The sequence below is a fragment of the Molothrus aeneus genome, chromosome Z (genome assembly GCF_037042795.1).
Source record: "Molothrus aeneus isolate 106 chromosome Z, BPBGC_Maene_1.0, whole genome shotgun sequence".
In the NCBI taxonomy this organism is placed as follows: domain Eukaryota; kingdom Metazoa; phylum Chordata; class Aves; order Passeriformes; family Icteridae; genus Molothrus; species Molothrus aeneus.
Window position 1 is genome coordinate 23605008 of NC_089680.1, and position 24419 is coordinate 23629426.

Consider the following 24419-nt stretch of genomic DNA (forward strand, 5'->3'; position numbering starts at 1 on the left):
TACATCTGAATTTCTTTGGAACTGTGACAATTCATAGCAAGAAACACATATAACAACATTTTCTACATATATGGATTATTAAATTAATATTTTCTATTTAGTTTAGTAAATTGATGTAGTACTATGTTAGTGCTGCATTTTTTATAATCAGCTAGGGTCAGAAAGCAAATAAACCAAGTTTAATATTCTTCCTATTGCCCCACTATTTGCTCACTTGTGCCAACATAACTATACTCTGTATGTCCTAAAATACATTGAGGTATCAATAGAACATCTACAATTTCATAAACGAGACACAAGACAGAGAAGATTCTTCAAAATTTTATCTGCTTAACATACTTAATTTTAAAAAATTACAAACACTGCTACTATATTTTCATACTGCTAAGATTATTCTCATAATTAAGAATGTCTTCAAAAATGGTAAGAAGGACCCAGGGAACTACTGGCCTGTCAGGCCTCACCTCAATCCCAGGAAAAGTGATGGAGTGCCTCCTTCTGGACACCATCCTATCAACATGGAGAACAAGAAAGTGATCAGAGAAGTCAGCATGGATTCACCAAAGGGAGATCATGCTTAGGCAATCTGATCGCCTTCTATGATGGGACAACTACCTGGATGGATGAGGGAAGAGTAATGGGTACTGTTTACCTGGACTTCAGCAAGACTTTCAACACTGTCTTCAGCATCCTGTGGACAATCTAGGAAGTGGGGCCTGGATGAAGGGGCAGAGAAGTGAACTGAGAACTGTTTGAATGGCAGATCCCAGAGGGTTGCTATGAGTGGCACAGGGTCTTGTTGGAGGCCTGTCACAAGTGGAGACCCCCCAGATTCAAGAGTGGGCCTGGTATTGTTTAACTTCCCCATCAGTGCCTTGGATGAAGGGGCAGGTGCCCCCTCAGAGAGTTCACTGATGACACAGAGCTGGGAGCAGTGGCCGATACCCCAGAGGGCCGTGCTGCCCTTCAGAGGCTGGAGAGAGGGGCAGAGAAGAACTGCCTGAAATTCAACAAAGGCAAATGCAGGGTCCTGCACCTGGGGAGGAAGAACCCCGGGCACCAGCACAGGCTGGGGTCTGATCTGCCGGGAAGCAGCTCTGAGGAGAAGGGCCTGGGGTTCCTGGTGGACAGCAAGCTGTCCATGAGCAGCAGTGTGTCCTGGTGGCCAGGAAGGGCAATGGTGTCCTGGGGTGCATTGGGAAGAGCAGTGCCAGCAGGCTGGGGGAGGTGATCCTGCCCCTCTACTCAGCCCTGGTGAGGCCATTCCTGGAGTGCTGTGTCCAGTTCTGGGCTCCTCAGCACAAGGGAGACAAGGAGCTGCTGGAGCTGGTCCAGAGGAGGTGACAAAGATGATGGGGGGACAGGAACATCTCTCCTGAGAGGAAAGGCTGAGGGAGCTGGGCCTGCTCAGCCTTGAGCAGAGATGACTGAGAGGGGACCTCATCAGTGTCTATGAGTATCTGAAGGGAGAGTGTCAGTGGATGGATCCAGGCTCTGCTCAGCAGTGCCAAGGGACAGGACAAAAAGCAACGGGCACAAACTGACTCACAGGAAGCTCCACCTGAACATAAGGAAGAACTTTTTTACTGTGCAATGACCAAGCACTGGAACAGATTGAACAGAGAGATTGTGGAGTCTCCCTCACTGAAGACATTCAAGAACTGTCTGGACACAAACCTGTACCATGTGCTCCAGGATGATCCTGGTTGAACAGGGAGGTTGGACCAGATGAGTCCCCGCCCTGTGGTCCCTTCCCACCTTACCCATTCTGTGACTGTGACTGCGACAAATAGCTGGATTAAGACCCTTTATAGTCTTCCAAACATCAGCTCCTAATCCCCTTTTCCCTTAAGAGAGAATTAGCAAACTACATCCTGCTTCAGTTTCGAAGGACTCCTTAGCATCCTCCCACAGATGAACATCTGTTAATAGGATAGTTTTACTCAAAAATACTGCCAGCCTACTAAAAGTCAATAATAAATACAAGTGATGTGGATTTCACTTCTTTTTTAAAACATTTTAAAAGTCTAAAAATAATTCTATTTTAAATTTGACAGAAGACGAAGGAAACATTAAGGAAGGTATCTATTACAACATTCAGAGTGGAAAATGTAATTTTAAAAAAAATTAAATGAAGAAATGGAAACTTCACTGAAAATATTTCACTGCATACCCTAAAGAGCAAAAACACTTTTCTGTCTTTGGCTGGTTTAAGTGTCTATTCTCACAGCAAACACTGAAATAAAAACAGTGATTCTGAGAGTAAAGTTTTCAGGCACAACATACTAATTCACAAGCTCTATACTGAATTTGACTTCTAAGTCTTATTTTATTTCTTGAGCACCTAACTATGGTTTAGGTGCTCAGACTATGCTCATCACAGCCTCACTCCAGTTGAAACCAGAGATGCAAAACACCATCAAAATGGTTAACTTATCCTCTCAAATGGAAGCCCCCAAAACTCTTAGATTTTTTTCAGTCTCAAGATGAAAAATAAAACTAAAATAACAAATAATAGCTTGAATAATGTAATGTAAAAATTTAAAACTGAAGCAACAAGATTCTCCCAAACAGAATATACGAGTATCAGTTTTTGGTATAGTTCTTCAAAAGAAAATTCTGTCTTCTTGAGCTAACATGATGGACACTAAATGCAAGGACAAGCCACATGGTCCAGAGGAAACACAAAATCCCAGAAGTATGGAAGCCTTAGTCCTAACAAAATGCAGGACGTGAAGAAGTGAAGAAGGCAGGAGTAGGCAGACATCTGTAAGAAGTGCCAATATATCACTCTTTTGATGTCTGAAGTAGAAGCAATTCCATTTAAACAGTAACATTTGTAGATGTTGTCTTTGCTTGCATTGCCACAAGTCACTGAAGAATTAACTTGTAGCATTAGCATGCCTATTAAAAAAAAAAAAGCACTGGCAAAATTTAGCATTTCAGCCACAGACATCTCTGATGAACTCTGGTATAAGAGAAACAGCTCCTTTTCACAAACAGGACAGTATGTCTAGCCTACTGGAAAAGAGTTATGATCTCCATAACCAAAGAAGAGCCAGCTGTACCTGACAGGTATCCAATGTAAAGCATTCAAATAGATCCAAGATAGTATACAAAGAAAATTCTATTAGAAACTAGAAATCAAACTTTGACACGTAAGTATCATCTTATGGTTCATATGCCTATATAAAGGCATGAAAAGAAGTGACTTTTTCAAAACTGGTGTTTCTTCCTAAAGATAAACACAGCCATGTCCCATTCTTGTGTTTGAAGTTCCTCTTCCTCTAGAGTTTAATTCTTTAAAGCTTTGCCTCAGAAGTTTGTTACAATTTTGATTTTTTACAATCTTGCTTGCATTAGTTTACAGTAACTCCAAAAAACAAAGAGCCAGGGAAAGAAACAAATCTTTTTATTAAAGATAAGACACTGCCAGAGATCTGACAGAACTACCACTAATTTTTTGTATTATTAGAAGCCAAAGATGAAGAGTAAACTGTGTTCTTTCAAAAGTCTCAGAAGATTACTCAGAAAAACCCTAATCTTATTTTACCAGTCTATATACTATACCCAGAAGACTGGATGCTTAAAAGAGCCTGCAGAAAAACTACAGATATGAATTGAGGAAGTCATGTAGATGCTGACTGTGGAGCACTGAATATTCTTTTTCCTCTGCTCTATGACTATCTTGCTAAAGCTTATGGCTCAGCATAGCCCTGGAAAATTTAAACCAAATCAGATGCCAGCAAATAATTGAGAAATTAGTCAGAAAAAACCACCAAACTTCATGAAAGACATTAAACCAGACACTACTGCTTAAGCATGGCTAATCAATACAGAATTATTAATAGAAAGAAATTCAGATTTGCTCTAAGGAAAAGAACCTTGGTATTTCAGTCTATCAAACTGCACATTAGCCACAGAACTTGCACCTGTATTCAAAGCTGTGTCTGAAGACTCAGTTGGGAAGAACACAGCTGCAACAAAATGCCATATAGAAAATCTATTCTATTTTGCTGATAAAGGTTCAAACAGGCTCTGCTGATACCTATATGCACTTCCCTTCACAGTGAGAAGCTGCATTCTCCACCAGTGAGAACAATCTATTACCTATTCTGTGAGTAGAAGAAAAATGTCAGGGGTGAGGCTAACCTGTAAAACCATGATAAAAGTTCCAAAAAGAGAAACAGGAAGGAGTTTTGTTTTCCTGTCTGACGAACAGAAGGTCACTGACATCAGAAGCCCATTAGACGGGCAAACCTCTTTGAATCGCATTAAAGGTGAGAGTCAGTATCCTAACTGAATCACGTGTCTGAAAATTTTACACAATGCCTTACAAAAAAGAAGTTGTGTAAAAACCATCTAGAGCAAGCTTGCAGGCCACAGATATCCAGATCATAGGCTTGTATCTGGGAGTCAAATGGGAATACATACTGGTTTAACATGGAAAGCTTCTTGTCAGGACCAAATCCATCTCAAAGATGGACCACAAAGTGAGTTCTTCACTGATTACAAAGTGTTTGCTCATCCAACAAAGAAAACGTTGGTTATTCAAAAAGATTCAGTCGCTTGTTACTTTCATATGCACCTAACAAGATATATGAAGGCAGCAGACATTTTACTTAAGATAGCAGCCACAAACTCATGGAATTTCTGAAGTTTCCTTAGATATTCAAGGTGATTGATTTCAGCCTTAATTTAAAGAATATGAGAAATAGTTACACGCTTTTCATAAATTTAGAAAGGTTTACTAAACCTTATCAAAAATACAAGACCAAATAGAGAAAATATTATGGTGCTGGGAGCAAAGGATTTTTCCCAACATGTGCTCGCCAACACAATGGAGGTTTTGCCTTTTGACCCTTTTGCTTCTCCCAAAATTCTGTCCATTGACTCCTTCTTTGCTATCCAGTGGTAGAATTTACTTCCTCAAATCCTGATTAGAGGTCAGGTGTTTGCCATAGTAACAAGCCAAGCCTCACAAATGTCCCAACCCCAGCTGTCCCTGTATAACAACACAAGGCAGTAAAACCTAACTATAAATCTATGAAACTTTTCTTAACCTATATACATTATATTTGTCTGTTAATTGAGAGAGTCTATGATTGCATTACTCATCTATCACAAAGAACAAAGATAGCTGGGATTGGTTTCCATGATAGCACAGAGAGAATTTTGACTTAGGAGAAAAAAAAGTGACTAAAAAATTCAATGCCAACATTCAAATTTGTGGGCAAAGAACGTGCTTTATGTTAAATTTCTTAAGGTTCAGTCACTTTTTTCAGTGTCACACTGCATATGTGTGATACATCAATGCTAATGTGGAGACATTTTCTTTAAGCTTACAGTTCGCAACACCATTTTCCAAACCGTCCTTTGTGGCTTCCATTTTTTTGTCCCTCACACTTGCTTGAAGTGCTGCAATATTTGTGAGAACTGGTGTACTCCAGACTGAAAGCCTTAATTTAATATCCGACATGACACCTTGCTCAACACATTTGCTGTTAGACATTCCCATTTACAAAAAATATCCTTTTAAGCAAACCTGGGGGGGGGGGGGGGGAAGACAAAGATATATTTGCAACACTTACTAAGCTTAGACACAGTAATGGAAATAATTTTTCTCTTTTCTGCTTCTATTTAAACCCCTTCTGCAAGATTTATTTATCAGGATACTTACACTTACAGAAGGTTTAGGTCCAATCATGATGTGAAATGGTCAGCCAAGACATTTTTAAGTGAAGAGGACACACATGTACCTCACACTTGGATCACCATTCAACCATTCTGTTTGTGTGTTTCCATATTCAGACTCAGATCTTTTTCCTACTTAAAAGCATTTCCCTACAGCTCAAAGCTCAAAGCAGGGGGTCTAAATACTTCTATGGGAGATGTGCTGACCACTTCCATCTAGCGTTAGAAACACTGATACCGCTTGATCATGGTAAGGTGGAGCCATCTCCTGTCCAGAAAATAAACAACCTTTAGTAACTATAGAGTTACTTAAATACTAACAATTCTTAACCACTGAAGTAAATGTTCTTTCAGCCTGACAATGTGGATAACCCTCACTTATTAAGTACATATTTACTGTACTTAAAGTCTAGAGAAATATGTGTGACAGAATAGGCATGCTTGACTTGCATGATACTGGATAAACAATTACACTGGTATGGGAGGTACAAGATGAGCCATGTGCTTGACTTCAGGTTAAAGAATGGGTAAAAACAACTAGGACAACTAAATGATACAGTTTGGCTGCCTTTGGATAAAGTCCAAGTCCATTCTGATCTGCTACTGAGTTGCAGCTGGAGAAGCTATCTGAAATGCACTTCTATGCCCAGTAGATTAAGTAAAGATGTTTACATGTAATAACACTGTTACTCTACACAAGCACGTAGACAAAAGACTTATGTGACTTGTAGCTAACTCCTCATGAGGGCTACATAAAACACTATTGAAACAAGTTTGATCTGAAAGTAAGATAAGACTAAGCAGTCTCCAAACTGGACTTCATTAATATAATGACACAGGAGATTATGAAGAAGCTCCTCTCTGAGATGAAGTCCATTAGCATAGAATCATAAAATAGTTGTGTGCAAAAGAACCCTAAAGATCACCTTCCACTGCCATCTCGCTCAAAGCCCCATCCAACCTGGCCTTGAACCCTGCCAGGGATGGGGCATTTATAATGTCTATGGGCAACTAGTTCCAGCGCTTCATCACCCTCATAGGAGGGGAATTCTTCATAATAGCTAATCTAAACCTACTGTCAGTTTGAAGCCATTCCTCCTCGTTCTATCACTACATAACCTTGTAAAAGGTCTTTCTCCAGCTTTTTTGTAGGCTCCTTTTGGTACTGGCAGGCTGCTATAAGGTGTCCCCAGAGCCTTCTCTCCTCCAGGCTGAACAGTCCCAACTCTCTCAGTAGGTCTTTACAGGACAGGTGCTCCAATCCCCTGATCATCTTTGTGGCTCTCCCTCCTATGGACTCACTCTAACAGGGCCATGTGCCTCTTACATTGAGACCCTAGTGCTGGATGCAGCCCTGCAGGTGGCGTCTCTCCAGAGCAGAGCAAAGGGGGAGAATCCCTTCCCTCACCCTGCTGGCCACGCTGCTTTGGATGCAGCCCAGAATGCAGATGGGTCTCTGGGCTGCAAGTACACATTGCTGGGTCTTGACCAGCCTCTCATCCTCATCAGTATTCCCCAGGTCTTTCCCCACAGGGCTCTCACTCTATTCTCTGTTCAGTCTGTATGTGTACTTGGGATTTCCCTGGGGCAGGTGCAGGACCCTATACTTGGCCTTGCTGAACTTCAAGAGGTTTGCAGAGATCCATCTCTCAAGCCTGTCAAGGACTCCCTGAATGGCATCCCTGCCTTTCAGTGTGTCAACTGCCCCACACAGCTCGATGTTGTCAGCAAACTTGCTGTAGGTGCACTTGATGCCACTGTCCATGTCACTGACAAAGATGTTAAAAAGCACTGGTCCCAATATCAATCCCTGGTTGATGACTGCTTTCCACTTGAATATCAAGCCATCAACCACAACCCTTTGAGGGTTATCCAGCCAATTCCTTATGTACCAAGTGTTGCAATCATCAAATCCATGTCTCACCATGTTAGAGACAAGGATGTTGTATGAGACAAGGAAGTATGGGACACTGTCAAATGCTTTGCAGAGATCATTATGTCAGTGAGCTTGTCACTCAAGAAGTATAACTTTGGAGCAACCAGAGAGTTCCCATTACAAAACCTGTGATGCTTAGAATCCTCTAAGTATATGGTACTATATATTTTTATCTAGAGAAAGTATACCTCTTTGAATATATATATATATATATATATATATATATATACACACACACACACACACATAAGTATACTAGGTACTAAGCATGTAGTAACTAATATATGACAGTCACAGCACCTAGAATTTCTGGATGACAGTTATGCATTGTGGACACTCTAGAAAGCAGAAGATTAAGTAGAGATAAGCTGGTTTTGGCTGCGATCTAAATTTCATGTTTCACTAACATAGAGAGTGAGAAATAAGCCCACAGCCTTCAAGTATTGCACATACATATACTTCAAACAAATACAGATATTAACCATTCCCCAAGCCCTCTTTGCATCATAGCAGCATTACCAAGCTAATACAAGCATACATTTTAGCATCGCATGTCAATATACATAGTGAAGGCAAGGGAAGTAAAAAAGGCAATGTGAAAGCTATGGGAATAGTCTTTAAATGAAAACTAGAAATCTCAGAAATATGACAATACACTCAGTCTCAGAAATTAAATAGAGCAAGTTATGGAACATTTTTCAAGCCTCATAAGAAAGACTTAAAAAAATTGAGAGACCTTGAGCTTCAGCTTGCTAAGAGTTGGCAGCCTCAAACACATTAAAAATAACAGAAAATCATTACATTTATAGGAACAAGGCAAAGAGTTTGAAATGTGTAAACTAATAATTTTGTTTCTTGTGGTAAAGTCCACATTCTTATTGCAAAACCACTTTCCCACCCATCTTTTTGGCTGAATACATCGTAAGAAATATTATTTTTATATGACAAGTTTTCTTGTCTTTTTCAAGTATTTCCCAAGAATCCTTATTAGCAATTGAGCTAAAGGTTAAAATAAAAGACACTGGTTCTGGAAAATTGATAACATAAATAGTATTACCTTGATGAGTTCAATAGAAATAGATCATTAATCTAATTGGCTACTGAATTCTCTGGCTAAAGAGGCAGAATTATATCTAAGGTTCTCAATCTCAATTTCTGGCATAGTGTGTTTTCTACTTCAGAAGCACTCCAAATCAATCTATGCAGCATATTGGTATCACTGCAAGCTGGAAAGCTAGTAAGTTAGACAGTGCAGCAATAGTTATCTTTCAACTGAAAAGCCCACAGAAAGTTGCCATTATTCTTTCTCTTAATTTCTAATGCTGGAAACTAGGAAATACCTCCTTTTGTCCACAATAAGAGAAATCACTGAAGGATAAACCCAAACTAATATTTGAAGAAAAAAAGGAATGAAAAAAACCCCACCAAAATTGGGGGCAGGCAGGCTTTTTGCACATTCCTTTCTTTATAACAGTCTGTTAGATATAATTCTTCATACAAGTGTCTTTGTACTAAAAGAAAGAAAATTTAAATTTAACATTTTCTTCCATTACCAAAACACAAGTATTTTCCCAAGGATTTCTCCCTTATGCCCAGCAGAGGGTAGCAAAACAACAGATTTGTGAATTCCAGAAAACATTCATCTCCACTGCTTCTCAAGAAGAAGCATATTATAAAATATTTTAAGATTGGGGTTTAAGTAGAAGTACACTGCTCCTCACACAATCACCTTAAGAAGTTTCTTCTCATAATCAAGAACTTAAGAACATATTTGCTAACCAAACAATCATTAACAAGAGATACTCAGCATGGAAATTGAACATATGTATCTACCAACTTCAATCTATAAGCTAAAAATTCTATGAAGAGAGATTTAAAAAATACAGATCTACTTCATGAAAAAAATGTAGATCATTCTGTCTGGGGTGTACTACTTTAAGACTTCTATATCTGAATGGAAATTCAGCTTGGCTACTGGTATCATGATTCACTTAGTGGAGGAAGGAAGTTGTACGTGTTATACAATCTTTATGTATAACAAGTTGTACATGTTATATAGTCTTTAATAAAGGCTTTGACACCATTTCCCAAAGCGTACTCCTGGAGAAACTTGCTGCTTATGGTGTGAACGGGTACACTGTTTGCCAGGTAAAGAGCAGGCTGGATGGTCAGGCCCAGAGAGTGGTGGGAATGGAGGTACATCCAGCTGGCACCAGTGAGGCTCCCCAGGGGCTCAGCACTGGGCCTGGTCTTGTTTACTATCTTTATTGGTGATCTGCATGAGGGCATTGAATGCACTTGCATTTGCAAATGACACCAAGCAGGGTTGGATTATCCAACTGCTGTAGTGTGGGAAGGCTCTGCAGAGGGAGCTGGAATGGCTGGAGAGATGGGCCAAGACCAGTGCCATGACATTCCACAAGGCCAAGTGCTGAGTTCTCCTCTTTGGCCACAACAACTCCAGGCAGTGCCACAGGTTGGGGGCAGAGTGACAGGAAAGTGACCCAGCAGAAAAGGACCTGAGGGTGATGGTGGCATAAGCCAGCTGTGCCCAGGAGGCCAAGAAGGCCAATGGCATCCTGGCCTGTACCAGCAAGAGTGTGGCCAGCACAGCCAGGGCAGGGATTGTCCCCCTGTCCTTGGCACTCATGAGGCCACACCTCCAATCTTGTGTTCAGTTCTGGGCCTCTCAATTCAGGAAGGACATTAAGGTGCTGGAGCATGTGCAAAGCAGGGCAACAAAACTGGTGAAGGGTCTAGAACACAAGTCCTGTGAGGAGTGACTAACAGAGCTGGGGTTGTTTTGCCTGAAGAAAAGGAGGTTCAGGGGTGACCTTATCACTCTCTAAAACTGCCTGAAAGGAGGCTGTAGCCAGGTGGGAGTCAGTCTCTTTTCACAGGTAACAAGTGACAGAATGAGAGGAAATGACCTCAACTTGTACCAGTGGAAGTTTAGATTGGATATGAGGAAAAAATTCCTTGTGGTAAGGGTTGCAAAGCATAGGAGGAGGCTGCTGAGGAAAGTGGTAGAATCACCATCTACAAGGTTACTGTAGGCCCTTTCAGATAATTACACATATGCAATTTACTTCTAAGATGGTAGAGTGAGATGCAAGCTGCCAACAGGATATGTATTGAAGTCTAACCTATTTTGGTTTTTTTGATTCAAAGACTTGTGCTAATTTTCTTTAACTTTTAAATGCAAGAGGTTTCATCCTATACTTTCCCTTAATCACTGCTTAAATAGCTATCCTTATCAATAAGTAACACAAGACTCATTTTCCTGCAGACTGAATCTGTCTTCCTACATTATTAAGATATTCAGAAAGTTAAAATAGTAACAAAAAATTTAGAAGAAAAAAAAAAATTTATTATGGTTAGAGGGTAGCATTTCCCTAATAAGACCATCATTAGGGTACAGCAATTGTATATTTCCAAGGAATGGCATCCTTTCTTCTCAAATTTACAGCTGGTGGGTATATTCAATCAAAGTATTTAAAAAGATAAATTATTTGCTGCCTTTCTTTTCCTTTAAGCTCATGACTTTTCTGTTAGTATACAAAAAGCCATGAGGTCATAAGAAGAGTCCTTACTCAAGTACAGGGAAGTAAAACTTGATGCTTTTTTAAAAGGGCTATTGGAACTTCACAGTATGCAACACATTCCGACTGAAGGCAATTCCACTTAGGCCAGTAAGTGCAGCTCAAAATACATGACAATAGATTTCCTGTAGAATTCTTTGAGGGCACAAAGGTCTACCTTGTTGGTCAATAAGTCAGAGTTTTTAGTTGATGAGCTTTGATCTTCCCTGCAGGTATTTTCTTTTGTGCTTAATCTTTAATGCAGGACTCTACCTACCTAAAAATCAACACTGAAAACATTTCTTTTACCTTTAAGAGAAAAACAACAGAAGAAAAAACACAGCTGAAAACTATGTCACTTGTTCCTTTAAGGGTTCAATATTTAAGAAGTGACAGTTCTTTTAAATTCATTGCAGAAAATATTTAAAGATGCCTTTGGTAGAAAACATACATCAGGATAAAGAATTGTCCACTCAATCTGATTTTCTGCAATAACAAATATTCTAGGAAGAAAGTCTTGGTCCAGACTGTACAAACATATAACATAACTACTACAAAACCTATCAGTTGACAAATAAAATATTGAAATTAGCTGGCTAGTGTAAAGAGCCTATTTACAAGACATTATTCTCAAAAGACTAGAGACTTCTCAACCATGGATGTCACTCAACAGAGAAGAAAACTAAATGTGCAGTAACTAACTCTAGTAACTAACTCTAGGAGGAGGTTGCTGTAAGACCATTGTGATCTTTCAATATTCTACCTCCTCACCTAGCACATCATCTGGCAATTTTTGCAGCTCCTGCAGATTCTCCACCAGAAATCCATTAAACCAAAATATATAAGAAGACAGACAAATTAAGACTTTAAATTTCCTGAAGTAAAGCTAGCCTTGTTTTCACACTTTATATAAGCCTTTTCCTATCTGCTGTTCAAATACAAGTCTCAAGCCAAGCTCATAACAAAAGTGGCATTCACCTGTTCAGCCATATCTGCAAAACAGATGTTCAATATTTTGTTCATCAAGTACACAGAATTCCAGCCTAACTGGAAGGTTTCATCCCTCAAAAATGAAATTGCTCAGTGTCAGGGCTTGTTGAGACTAATAGCAATAGTCAAAAAACCTTACTTCAAGTTCCTTTAAAAGTCTCTTCTCTCGTTCAGTGCTGCATTTAAGTTCATTGGCCTGGCATCTCAACATCTTATTACAGCCACTGTGTTCCATCTCCACATCTTTTAATTTCTTGCGCACATTTTGTAGTTCATTATTCAGCTCCTAGAAAAGATATAAGGCATTTAGAGTTACTTTTGCTAAGATAAAGTAGAAGGATCAAAACAGGAAAGAGTGCATCAGAACAGGTTAATAAAATCTAACACATTAGCACATGTCAAGCATTTACCCAACAACAGACGTTTTTCATTCACCACCAGATAACATATGTTGGCTCACAACTCACTACAAACATGACCTTCTGCAATAATACTAAAATCAGAGCCAATTCTCCGCAGGAAATTTTTCTCTGAAGAAGTACAAGGCTGCTCCTCCAATCTGTTCTCTCTTGCAGCTCAATGGCAATGGTGGAGAGGGAAACAGTTAAGTGCATTTGATGAAATGACAGAAATTTTATTTAGAAGTCTGTTATTATTCTAACTGTTAGAACTTCAAATCAAGTAATCAGACATATGTTGGAAGTTACTCCCATAGAAGAAATATTCTTAATTTCTACTATTCTGAGGACTTTTCTCAGAAACTGAATTATAAAATTAGTTATATGAACTATGAATTTCTTGGAAAGATAAAACAACTAAGCTGTCGTGTCCACCCCCACCCAATTTCTTCTTTTGGAAGTTGAACCAAGATACAGGTTGGTGTAATTACTAACACTATTGGACTCAGCAGGTCTGTGGAGTCACTACTACAAAATCCTCATTCATGTTACACCAGACACAGAATAAAGTAGCCAAATAATGAGCCCCCAGTAGCCTAGTGCATATTTAAGCTGGCGATTCCAGAGGCCTTAAAAAAGAATAGCTTTGGTCTAGTGGACAGGAGTAAGGTTTTCCATAACTAGCATCAGAAACAAGTTACAAATCCAGTGACTTAGCTGGAAGACCTTTTGAAAGCCAATTACTTTCTGCACAAAACACAGAAAGATTATCTTAAGTCCTCCTGTTCATTTATTCCTATCGTTTATCATGGAAAGAGACATTTTGTGAAAATAAGCCAGTTGGTCTACAAATTCTGCTATTACTCTTACATCACATAATCTTGTTCCTGAAAATTACTAATCATAAGGCATCTGCAGAGCAGGGAGGAGAAGGAAAAGAAAATGAATTATTAATAAAGAACGATTCTTTGGAAGATTGAAATTTGACAGAACCATGTTTATACATGAAGATCAAAGAAATATGAGTCTTTTCCAAAGTTTAAAACAAATTTTAGAAGTTCCTTATGATTGAAGGTAGAAAGTTTTGGTCTCTTAAATATGACACTAAGGGATTCATGACTCCCTTATTTACACCTAGCGCCACTCCATTATCACTGACTAGTAACTGAAAAAATTAATTAACTTTCACTTTTTTTCATGTGGAGACACTATGGCATGATTTTTTGGCATTCTCTGAAAAGATAAAAAGGAGCATGCTTGTGAAACAAGTGAATTAAAAAACAGGAACCTCAGTAAATCAAAATATTTCAAAAACAGTCTACCTGGATATGGATTAAATTTAAGGTAACCTTCTAACTTTTCTTGTAATACCAAGACAATGGAGAGGTTTCTTCCCATCAGGATGCAAAAAAACCAAATACTTTTACTCAAATTCACATCTATCATCTTCTCTATATTGGAAAAATACAGAAATATTTCTCTTCAGATTTATCTTCCACATATTAACAGAAGTGAGCTGTGAAAAGTGTATATGAAATAAGTAATACATAGCTTCCTGGAAAAATACTATGTCAAGACTTCAAAAAACTGACACCAATAGTACATCAAGCTTGTTAAACAAGTCATGACTTCAGAATCTCGAAGTCTCTGAACTTTTCAGACACAGTATAACTGTGTCAGACTGTTCCAGCAGTTACACACACTTGGAAGGCTCAGAAGGAAACCATGCTAAAAAAGAAACACCTTTATATATACATATATAAATATAACATATGTATTTATATATGTATATATAACATATATTTATATATATACATATATAAATACATATAAAAGAAACACCTTTATATATACATATACATGTATCAGCGTGTCACTCACACGCTCACTATACATATTTGCTTATCAAAAACATGGCTGGTCGGTTGGTTTAGAGTGTGTATAAACAACACAATTTCACAAACAGTCCAAGGAAAAACTGAGTGCCTCTGTGAAGCAATACTATATTATGACTCACCACAAGATGATGCTATTGCACTTACTATTGAACTCCAGCAGCTTTTCCACGTACCAAACACAAGGCTAAGCATACTCAATATAGCACAATACAAAACTTCCTTTGTTAGAAAGCAGAGAGGATTACTTTAACTCCATATCATAGAGACACATTTTAGTAGATTAAATTGACTTCATTTCTACATCTACCTGAGCATTTTCATAGCTAAGTTCAGACTTGTAGTTCACAAAGTTTAGAACCAGGATTTGCCATCCATGTTTAGAATCTTACTTCTTCGTACATATGAAGACCACTTTATGTAGCTTTCATCTCATAACTCAAAATAATTACAAATTATTTAAAACAGGACTGTAAATACACAACACTAAAGACTGGAACACATTTGAAGCTTTAGTTTACAAACCTAGACCCATCTGATACTTATCTGCCAAGTAAAATCAGTTAAGCTTTCAAACAACAACTAAGAAAGTCAAGTCCAGATTTAACATTCATGTATGTACGCTTTATTTCCCGGAATTTTACAACTATATGTAACTATAACTAGGGTAATGGGCAAGGGAACACTACAAAAACAAAGCAGAAAAAATTGAACTATTTGCAATTGAACTAAATCCAAAAATTTTTCTATTCAAAGCAACACTGGTAGTTGACATCTAATAATGAATCACATACTTTAGGAGAGAACAATTATATAGCTTTAGTACAATCTTCCAACCAAACCACTGCTTCTACAAATCACCTTCCACTTCCAAATCAACACACATTGACAAGGAATACAATGACCCGAGCAACCCACTTCCTTTTCATCTAAGGATAAAAATCACTTCTAAGAGTACAGAATACTTCTTAAAACATCATTATTTTCATACAGTATTAAATGCACTGAATAAACACTTCTATAAACTCTATATACAAGAGATGAAAAGTCCCTTCCAAACCCTCCTCAACTTAAGTCAGTCTATTGTTAGCCAGAACACAGAGCCAAAACACCACTCTTAGCGTGCTTTACCTGGCAACTTAATATGAAAATTTTGTCTAAGAGTAAGTTTCCTCATAGCCTAAATCTAACCTTAGTTTTTCAAGCATTGACTTTGAGTGAAAACTGATTCATGTTTCTGTTGGTTTGAGAAAGACCTTAGGGTCACCTGTCAATGAATTCACATATTCTACTCTGAAACCTTCTCTTTCTCTCCTTTTTTTTTTAACTATACTTTTACAGTTCTCCCAATTAGTCTCTCAAAGTACTGTTCAACATATCGACAAAATTATTGAGAGGATGAGGGAATTTCCTCTTTATCCTTCATTCAGAGAAAATTCAAATCAGTGGGGTCCTTTTCCACCATCAGGTCTCTTGTCATTAGGATAAACAGCACAATGCAACTCCTTTTGCAGTCCATGCACAGAAACACCATTCATCCACACATTGCCTGGGTGTCATTAGTGCACCACTAATCTGGTCCTTCCAGACCATGCCTTCAAACAGCTGAAGAGTCAGTACACAGTACTTCTGAAATATACGTAATTTAGGGAGTGTCTCTGCCCTGTTTTGTTTTGTGAGCTGCTTCTACAGATGCCATATGGAATCTGACCAACAGCATCCTAAGAGGTAGGATTGCTGTCAGAATTTGGCTATCAAGCTACCAAGTAAATTTAGTGTCATTTAGGAAGACTGTCCCAGGCCTGGAGCTGACCAGCTGGGAAGAAAGTAACCAGAAAATTTTCTACTGCTTGACTAATGCCCATCCCAATTGAGACAAGTTTGTCACATCTTAGAAGGGACTACAAAGGAAGGAAATATATTAAAAAGTTAATCTTGTAGTGGCAATCTGTTCTCTGCATACATCATGCAATTCAAATGTTTATCAGCCTTAACAGAGCCTCTGCATACATCTCTTTTTATGAAGAAAAATACAGTTGAATACATTCTGGTTTTCTTATCAAATAGTATTTTTACATAGGTAAGATACAACATATGTAACTTGTAATTTAAAAAGACAAAAGTATAATTGAAGTACAGTGGTGTAATTGCTTGTGTCCCTGTGAAGCAGGCAAAAGTTAGGTATGTTTACTCAGCACTTCCACACCATAATGCTACATGATTTCTTCTAAACATATTTCAGTTTTGAGTAGCTTGACTGTCTAAAAAAAGTGTAAAATAAGTTCGTACTTTTATTACTTTTTACACATTTAACACCCAAAGGATATATAAATATCAGCATAAATGAGGAAATATGATGAAATTAATTACTAAATAACAAAACCCCAGACTGTAGAACAGATTATAATGCCATCTCTTATTATTAGGTGATTTTTATCTAACCAAATGGCAGAATTTCCAACAATGCTTACTTTTCTTATGTGGTATGAAGTGAGTAACATACAATGCACAGCTTGAAATCCCATTATCACTGTTCAGGTTCCCTGAAAGTATGTGGTCTTCATATTATACAAACTGTTTTCATATTCACAGGCTATTGGATGTCATACTGGGGGAAGTAACAGGGAAATTGAATCAGTGGGTGTTAGGTGTCCTGATTTTACTGACTCAGTATCAAATATCATGCCAGTGCAAATGGACTGTGCTCTGGTAACTTCATTTAGGCATTTACCATCAAAATCAGCTGTAACACTTTTCTTTAAAGTAAGAAAGACTGTGACAAGCCAAGTGTAACTTAATAAGGCTATGTTCTTCAGAAATACTGTGCAGCATTTAGCTACTTGGGGGATGTTTTCCTACATCAGAAAGACCTTAATCCACTACACACTTCACACCAAAAAAGTTCCAGCCATTATCTAATGCAACTTTCCAACTATTAATACACCATACCAGTAAAATAGTTTCTACTTCGTTGCTTTCTTTAAGAAGGAATACATATTCATTGTTATAAATCCTGCTGATATCATCCTTCACCTTTGCAAGTCTCTGCTGTTCTTCTTCCCACTTCTGTTGAGCATTATGAAATGTTTCCTCAGTCTCTGTCACTTTCTGCTGAAGGTTTTCATTGAGTACTATTGTTTACAGAAAAAGAGAAAGAAAAAAGGTAGAAGCAGCACGGCAAAACATATCCAGAAAAAAAACCCAACCACATAATGATCATCAGTTCTTCTGTGTATTTTGATATCCAGTAGAACACTGCAACGTTAACTCTCCAGCACTGGAGAGCACCAACTTCTCTAAGAAGAAACCAGCAAATTTTGTAATCTATCACATTTTTCCCACAAGAACATAGGAATATTTGACAGATTTTAAAAATTAAAACACTTTTTTCTCTTGTTAAAGGATAAAAACCTGAGATAATTCTTTGTAGGTCCCTTCCGAATCAGCATATTCTGTGATTCTGTGAAATTACGTCTTTATAGAATGGAAGACTTAATTTCAGATTTCTATATTTTGCCAGATTATTTCCAAATAATCTCACAAATAATTTGAAATAATATTTCATTTTTGATATAGCTATTATTCTGTATAAATTAAATTTGCGCTCAGTTTAAATGACAGTAAAGATAGGCACCTGTTCCATGAAAGAGACTGTAGATAAACCTAAGGTAGGTTGGGTTAACTGCTCCTCAAGACATCTAAATCTTCAGCCCATAAATTACCTGAAATGGGGAACATTGTATACACACTTCAGTGAAAGCTTAAATGCCACGGAAATCTCATAACCTGTAAGCATAACCTTCATAACCTTTATAGGAGAAAATATTTTACAACAGTTTTTTATTTTACTGAATACAACTAGCTGCATTGGCATTTAAGTTATCACCACTTTGCAACAGGATTTTATTTCAAATACATCCCAGTTTTCTGACATTTCTTCCTAGTCAGAAAATAATGAAATTAAGAGAGCACATTAAGATGACACAGAGAAGCAGTGGACACAATGACAGGAAAGGACTGCCAGATGGCAGAAAATCAACCCTGGAAAAGTACAGCAGAAAAAAATCTGGAGCAAACACTGAAGGGTACAAGGCACTAATGAAGCATTCAGCCTGAAAAGATATGCTGGGGTCATACCAAAGCACACTGTGAAGTGAGAAAGGCTCCAACTGGCAAAGGAAAAGGAGCAGAAAATTACTAATTGCTAAAAAATTAAGCAGCAAAATTATAATTTGGTTTCTATGGCACTTGTCACAGACATTAAAAGTTTGAGAAATTTCAGCCAATGGAATTTGTTGTCAATTGACAGACTGCAAATTATTGACTATGGTATTGAAAGAAACTAACACACATGTGCATTTAAGAAGATATCCCTTGCCTCTGTAAAGCTTCTCCTATCCCCTTTTTGTTCTCCAGTCCCCTCACCACAGCCTCACAGCCCAGTCCATTCAGAAAAGTGACAGGCAGCCCAGCAGACTAGGTTCACTGTGCTGTGGTTCCATCCTCATCAGTCCCTCCCGAGTCAGGCCTCTTGGTACCTGCATGGCATGACTCTTATACTGGCAAGGAAACCAGCACACATGGAAAGAAACGTGAATTTGCTCTAGGTGAGAAACTAGCAATTCAAGTCTTCCATTTGTAATCACAGAGAAATTTCTAAAGGGGGAAAAAAAAGCTTTTTTTCCAGATTACAATCCTTAAGAGTCATTATTTTTAATGTGTTTGCAATCCATAAGATTTTTGATTATTCATGTGTTCTCCAAAGGAATGAAAGTTCAGCTTTCCAAACATCTTAAAAATACTGGTTACTTTAAGTACTATCAAGATCCAGACTGTTTTGGTTCTTGGAAGGTTAAAATCTTCTAGGAGTACTCCAAACTCTTCACTGAATATCAACAGCTCATCAAACTCACATATACATCTCCTGTACTTCACAAAATAGATACAGTAGTTTAGGTAACTAAGAATGCACCTCATTTCCTTGTAAGAATGAGAAATCTCTCTATTTGAGAAGTATAAAGGAAATCTGAGTTTCTGAAAAGTAGCAGGAAATAAAAAGTCTACGTAAAAACTTTCCCTTCCACATACTATTGTCATAACCCACATTACTATAAAAAAAACAAAAACAACAAGAAGAAAATAAACCAGACATGAACAATAAAAATCTTGACACATTTGAAAAGATGAAAGGAAATACACATATGATGAGAACTTCTGGAAAAAACCTGCTGGAAATAGTGCAAACAAATGAGCAGGAGTTAATATTTCCTATTCTTTTTTCTTCCTTTTTTTTCCCTCTAACATGGAAAAGGAAGAACTACCGGACACAGGGATAACCTGGATGTGAAGATGGCCACCATGATTACAGTTCCATACACAGACAGCACTGAAGGAAGAAATAACAGAAGGTGATGGCCAAGAGGAAAGAAGGGTTGGAAGGGTTAGCCACAGGGTTAGTTAGTTCTAATCCACACATGAGACAGTAAGAGCTTTGTGAACGCTTATGAGTTTTCAAAAGCAGATGGATAAGAGATTCAAGAAAAACAGCAATAAACTAGAAAATGTAATTAAGTCCCTGCTTCTGACTTACTTTAATGACATGAGACAGACTTGGCTTTTATTCCATCTTTACTTCTTTGAAACCTACCTTGCAGTTCCACAAGTTTGTTTTTTGCATCACTTAATTCTTCTTCTGCAGTACACATTTTCAGATGGGCACCTTTTCTGGCAACTGCCAATTCATACTCCAGACCTTGTCGAAGGGCCTCTCCTCTCTCAAATTCTGACTGTAATTTGATTATCTGTTTTTCATAGTTGGATACCTAGAAAATAAATTTCACAAAACTGTTAACAATGTTCCCTTGAAGAAGTGCAATATGTAACAGAAACACACCTACAGAATACTTTTTAAAGATACTTGGAATCACATCCACAACTGCCATCTTATTCCACTTGAATTTGAAATACAATCTTGCAACTGCATGCTTATGCACATTTTGATACTGGTTTTTGTGAACTGATCCTTTTCCCAGATGAATTTCATGTACCTTAAACATACCCCTCTATTTTTCAAAAACTATACCACCTTAAAAAAATTTACCATACATTACTGTCATCTTCCTGCACCTCAGAGGAAAAAAAGCCATAAAGAGAAACATTATATTCCAGATGATTTTCTGGTAACATTCAGAACAGTCATTTTGGGATACTAGATTACCAGACATCTAGTAACTCACAAATACATATACAAGCATAAAATTCAGTCCAATAGTGCTCAGTAGTCAAACAGATGCCTTTAATGCTAACACACAACAAACTAAGAATAGAAAACACTTCCAAAAGGGATCTTATACAGGCTGAGAAACAATCTTTGCTGCCAAAAACTGGATTCAAAAAACCAAGTTCAAGACATTCCAACACAAGAAGATGGAAAGTAAGATACATATTCAATCAGAACATGTACAAAGTAGCAGTATTCTGGTAAATGAGAATTTCATACATGGGAAATCACCCACATTATAAAGGATTTCCTTGATGTTGTTGCAGCAAACTAGTACTGAAATGATGTAGCATTAAGAATATACTCAATTAATCTTTTCTTTAGTCTGAATGTCAGTTCCCTGACTAACAAATACAGGAAAAGGTGGGTGCTGAGTTGTAATCAGTTTCAGTATATTGCTGCTAGGCTCAGTTCCCACATTTGCTTCCCACAATCTGGCAGTTGATAATCTGGTTTAAACTATGCTGCTGAAGTATTACTACTACTGTAGGTAGTAATTCTGCTCTAGGCAATCTCCCAGGAGAAGTTGATGTGGATGCTCATTCATCTGGTTTTGGCTAAGTACAGCCAATAAAACAAGTTTGTTGTTCCATGTACATTTATTACGTAGGTATGTACCCAAAATAAGAGATGCCTGCTTGTCCCACAATGACTTGTTCTTGTGCTTCAGTTACATTGTTATTTTCCCACTGCCTTATCAACTGTGGTGTCATTGCAAAAAATGGATCCATGGAACTATCTGGATTAAAACAAACAAACAAAAAAAAACCAATCTCTTACTTTGAGCTCGAGGTGTACAAGATTCTTCTGCATTTTGCTGCTGAGAAGTGCTTGAGTTACCTACCTCAACTTTAACTATTAACAGTGACAGCAGAGGTGCTAACAGTATCTATGAACAGGCATAAGAGGTCTGTACTGTGATACCTTTCTTCATATTTTCCAGTTACAGACTATGCTTTTGATCTACCATCTGAGAATATTACTTCAATGAAATAAGATGACATTTACTCCAAGAGTAAAATAAGGCAAGTGAAAAAGATGTCCTTACTTCTTGATTGTGTTTGATAGCCAAGTCCAAATTTTCTTTTTTAGCTTGAAGAAGTTTCCATTTCAGACCTAAAACAGCATCCAATTCCGACTTAGTGCTCTTCTGCAGTAACTCACATTCCTCATTATGTAAGCTGCAAGATAGTATAATTTTAAAGAAAACATAAGCATTCCTTTTAAGTTTTAATGTTCCCTTATTTAATTATCAGATTGTGGGTCCAAAGCTCTATACATTCGCTTAAGTAAAGCTATGCCTACTGTTGCTTATTATGCAAACTGTGAGAGATGTAAAAGCAGGAACTTATATTAGATATGCACTTTTAATTTCCCTAAGTCTATTTAAGCATGCTTTTCATTATTTTTATTATTGATCCAATAAACTTCCAGGATGGTTACAAACATAATTTCAATAACATATATTAAAATGACTAGCAAGTTTCTGTCTATCTTTTCAGTAAGGCTCATTTTTTAACATGAATTACTGTCTCAAAAGCATCACTGTCATACAACAAATGCATAAATGTGGAATAAATCTCACTCTTCCACATTTTGTTTTCAAAAATATATATATAAATATATATCTAAACTACAGATAAACAACTGTTCACAAAAAAAAAATACAAACTAAAGGTGTAGTCCTCTAAAATACTCTGTTATGTTATTTCCACTACTTTTTCAGCCAAAGAAAAATCTACTTGGCAGGTAACAGGATTTGCCTCTGAGCATCACAAGTACTATCAAAATAATCAAAACAAGCTTTTATGTAGAGAGTGGAAAATTAGTATAAAAATATATATTTAATTAACTAGCTTAATAATCTTGCAACCAATTATTATAACTTCAAAGTGGACAACTCAAAGTATTTCAGGAGCTGAAACTCAGCCTTCACATTATTTGATATACATCATTTTTCAAATTACTAAAACTATGTAACAATGGCTCTACTAATCAGCTGTTCCACACAAAAGTGAAAGAGCCACTAAATATGAATTAAACTGTAAAAAGAAACATGGTTAAACTAAACAAAAAAGTTTGCATCATTTCATGCAGAGCTGAAAATACTAAAATAGCTTACCTTGGTCTACATGAAGTCTTAATTAATTACAGAAAGAACAGTTTCATAAATTCCAGTATATTGGGTTTTTCTAAATAAAAAAATTATCACTTTACTCCTAGATTTATGCACAGGCACCATTAACATTTTTCACAACTAAAACCTTTACCTGATTATATGTTTTCTCACATAAGCTGACGAACACAAATGTCATCAACAAGTGGAACAGTGTTCTAGATTAAATGTAGCCTTTAAAGATATTAATAACAACAAATGATGAAATTTCAGGTTTTTAGCTGCAGCCTATAAATATTTTATAATTTAATAAATGCTGTCAAATCTTCATTTAAAAACAAGATGGACTTCATCTGTGTGATCAGAATAATTGTATGTCATCAGTACTTGGTCCACAGGGTGCCGTGTACTTAACACATTTTATATTTTTAATATATGTAGGAGATAAAGATCATTAAAACCTACATGTACTGCAAGAAAATCACTGGCACATTACTAGCTTCAGTATTTACATACCCAGAGGAACCAACATATCTCAAAGGGCAAACAACCAGTAAAATCCCATATCATTATTTTAAGCAACTCTTAAGTAATGCAATTAAGAAAATATGTGGTAAATCAGGAAGGAAGTAAGAAGAATCTGAACAGTGAGAGTGATACTTTTTCACTCATCCTAAAATCATGAGCCAGACACAGGTGATTAAAAAGGGGACCATTATAAGGATCCTTAGGTGCACAATTCTCCAGGTGGAAAACACTGAAGATGCACATGTAGCATAACACATATACAACTTTTATGTTTAGCAAATTAGCATGTGTAACAAAAATCCCCAATTAGAGATGTAAGTGGTAAGGTAATTTCCTCACAGTTCAATCTTCTTTCAGTTCCCCCACTTTAGACAGGAACTAAATTTGGTTTATGAAAATGTGTCTCGGAGTTTTGTGGACTTCAACCTGGGTGTCCACAAAAATCTAACATTGGACCCCCAGATTGGAGCTACTGGGAAATTTATTTTGTCTCTCTGTCTAATAGAATAGGTAAAATGCTAGCTATGAATACTATGATAGGCTACAGAGCTACAAATATATGTGTAAAGAATATAGAAAATATATAAAAGAAAAAAAAAGCAAAAATCAATTCAGCATCAAGAGCACCTGTAAACTGTATGAAAGATTTTTTGTGGACATCATATAAAGGTTTGGTAGACCTTTATTTTCCCATGGCTGGGGAAAACAGATGAAAAGTAGGTTGTTTAATTCAAGGATTATACAAGAAGTATCTGTCTCATCAAAAGACAGCTAAAAACGTGGTGGCACCAAGGTTAACAAAGCACCAGGTAGGGGGAAAAACAGGACCCAAACTGAAAGCTAGGGGTGACTAATGCAAAGACCAAGGATTAAAAAAAGGGTAACCATTTTGATAGTTTGTGGGCAGCGGGGAGGTCATTCTACTTAAGCCTGATGATATTTAATACTTCTTGCAAGGAGAGCACATGAAATGAAAGCAAGGGAACAAGTACTTTTTTTAA

At 37.2% G+C, this 24419-nt stretch overlaps 1 protein-coding gene across 1 annotated transcript in view; it reads right to left on the reverse strand.

Annotated features, from left to right (window-relative positions):
- Window positions 1-24419, reverse strand: part of CCDC171 (coiled-coil domain containing 171) — a 152491-nt gene that overhangs the window by 124613 nt on the left and 3459 nt on the right. The window contains exons 2-5 of the mRNA XM_066569192.1: window positions 21823-21955; window positions 20142-20316; window positions 17444-17625; window positions 12341-12487 (exon numbers count right to left, since the gene is read on the reverse strand). Of these exons, the coding sequence (XP_066425289.1) occupies window positions 12341-12487; window positions 17444-17625; window positions 20142-20316; window positions 21823-21955 (637 nt within the window). The remainder of the gene's footprint in view (window positions 1-12340; window positions 12488-17443; window positions 17626-20141; window positions 20317-21822; window positions 21956-24419) is intronic.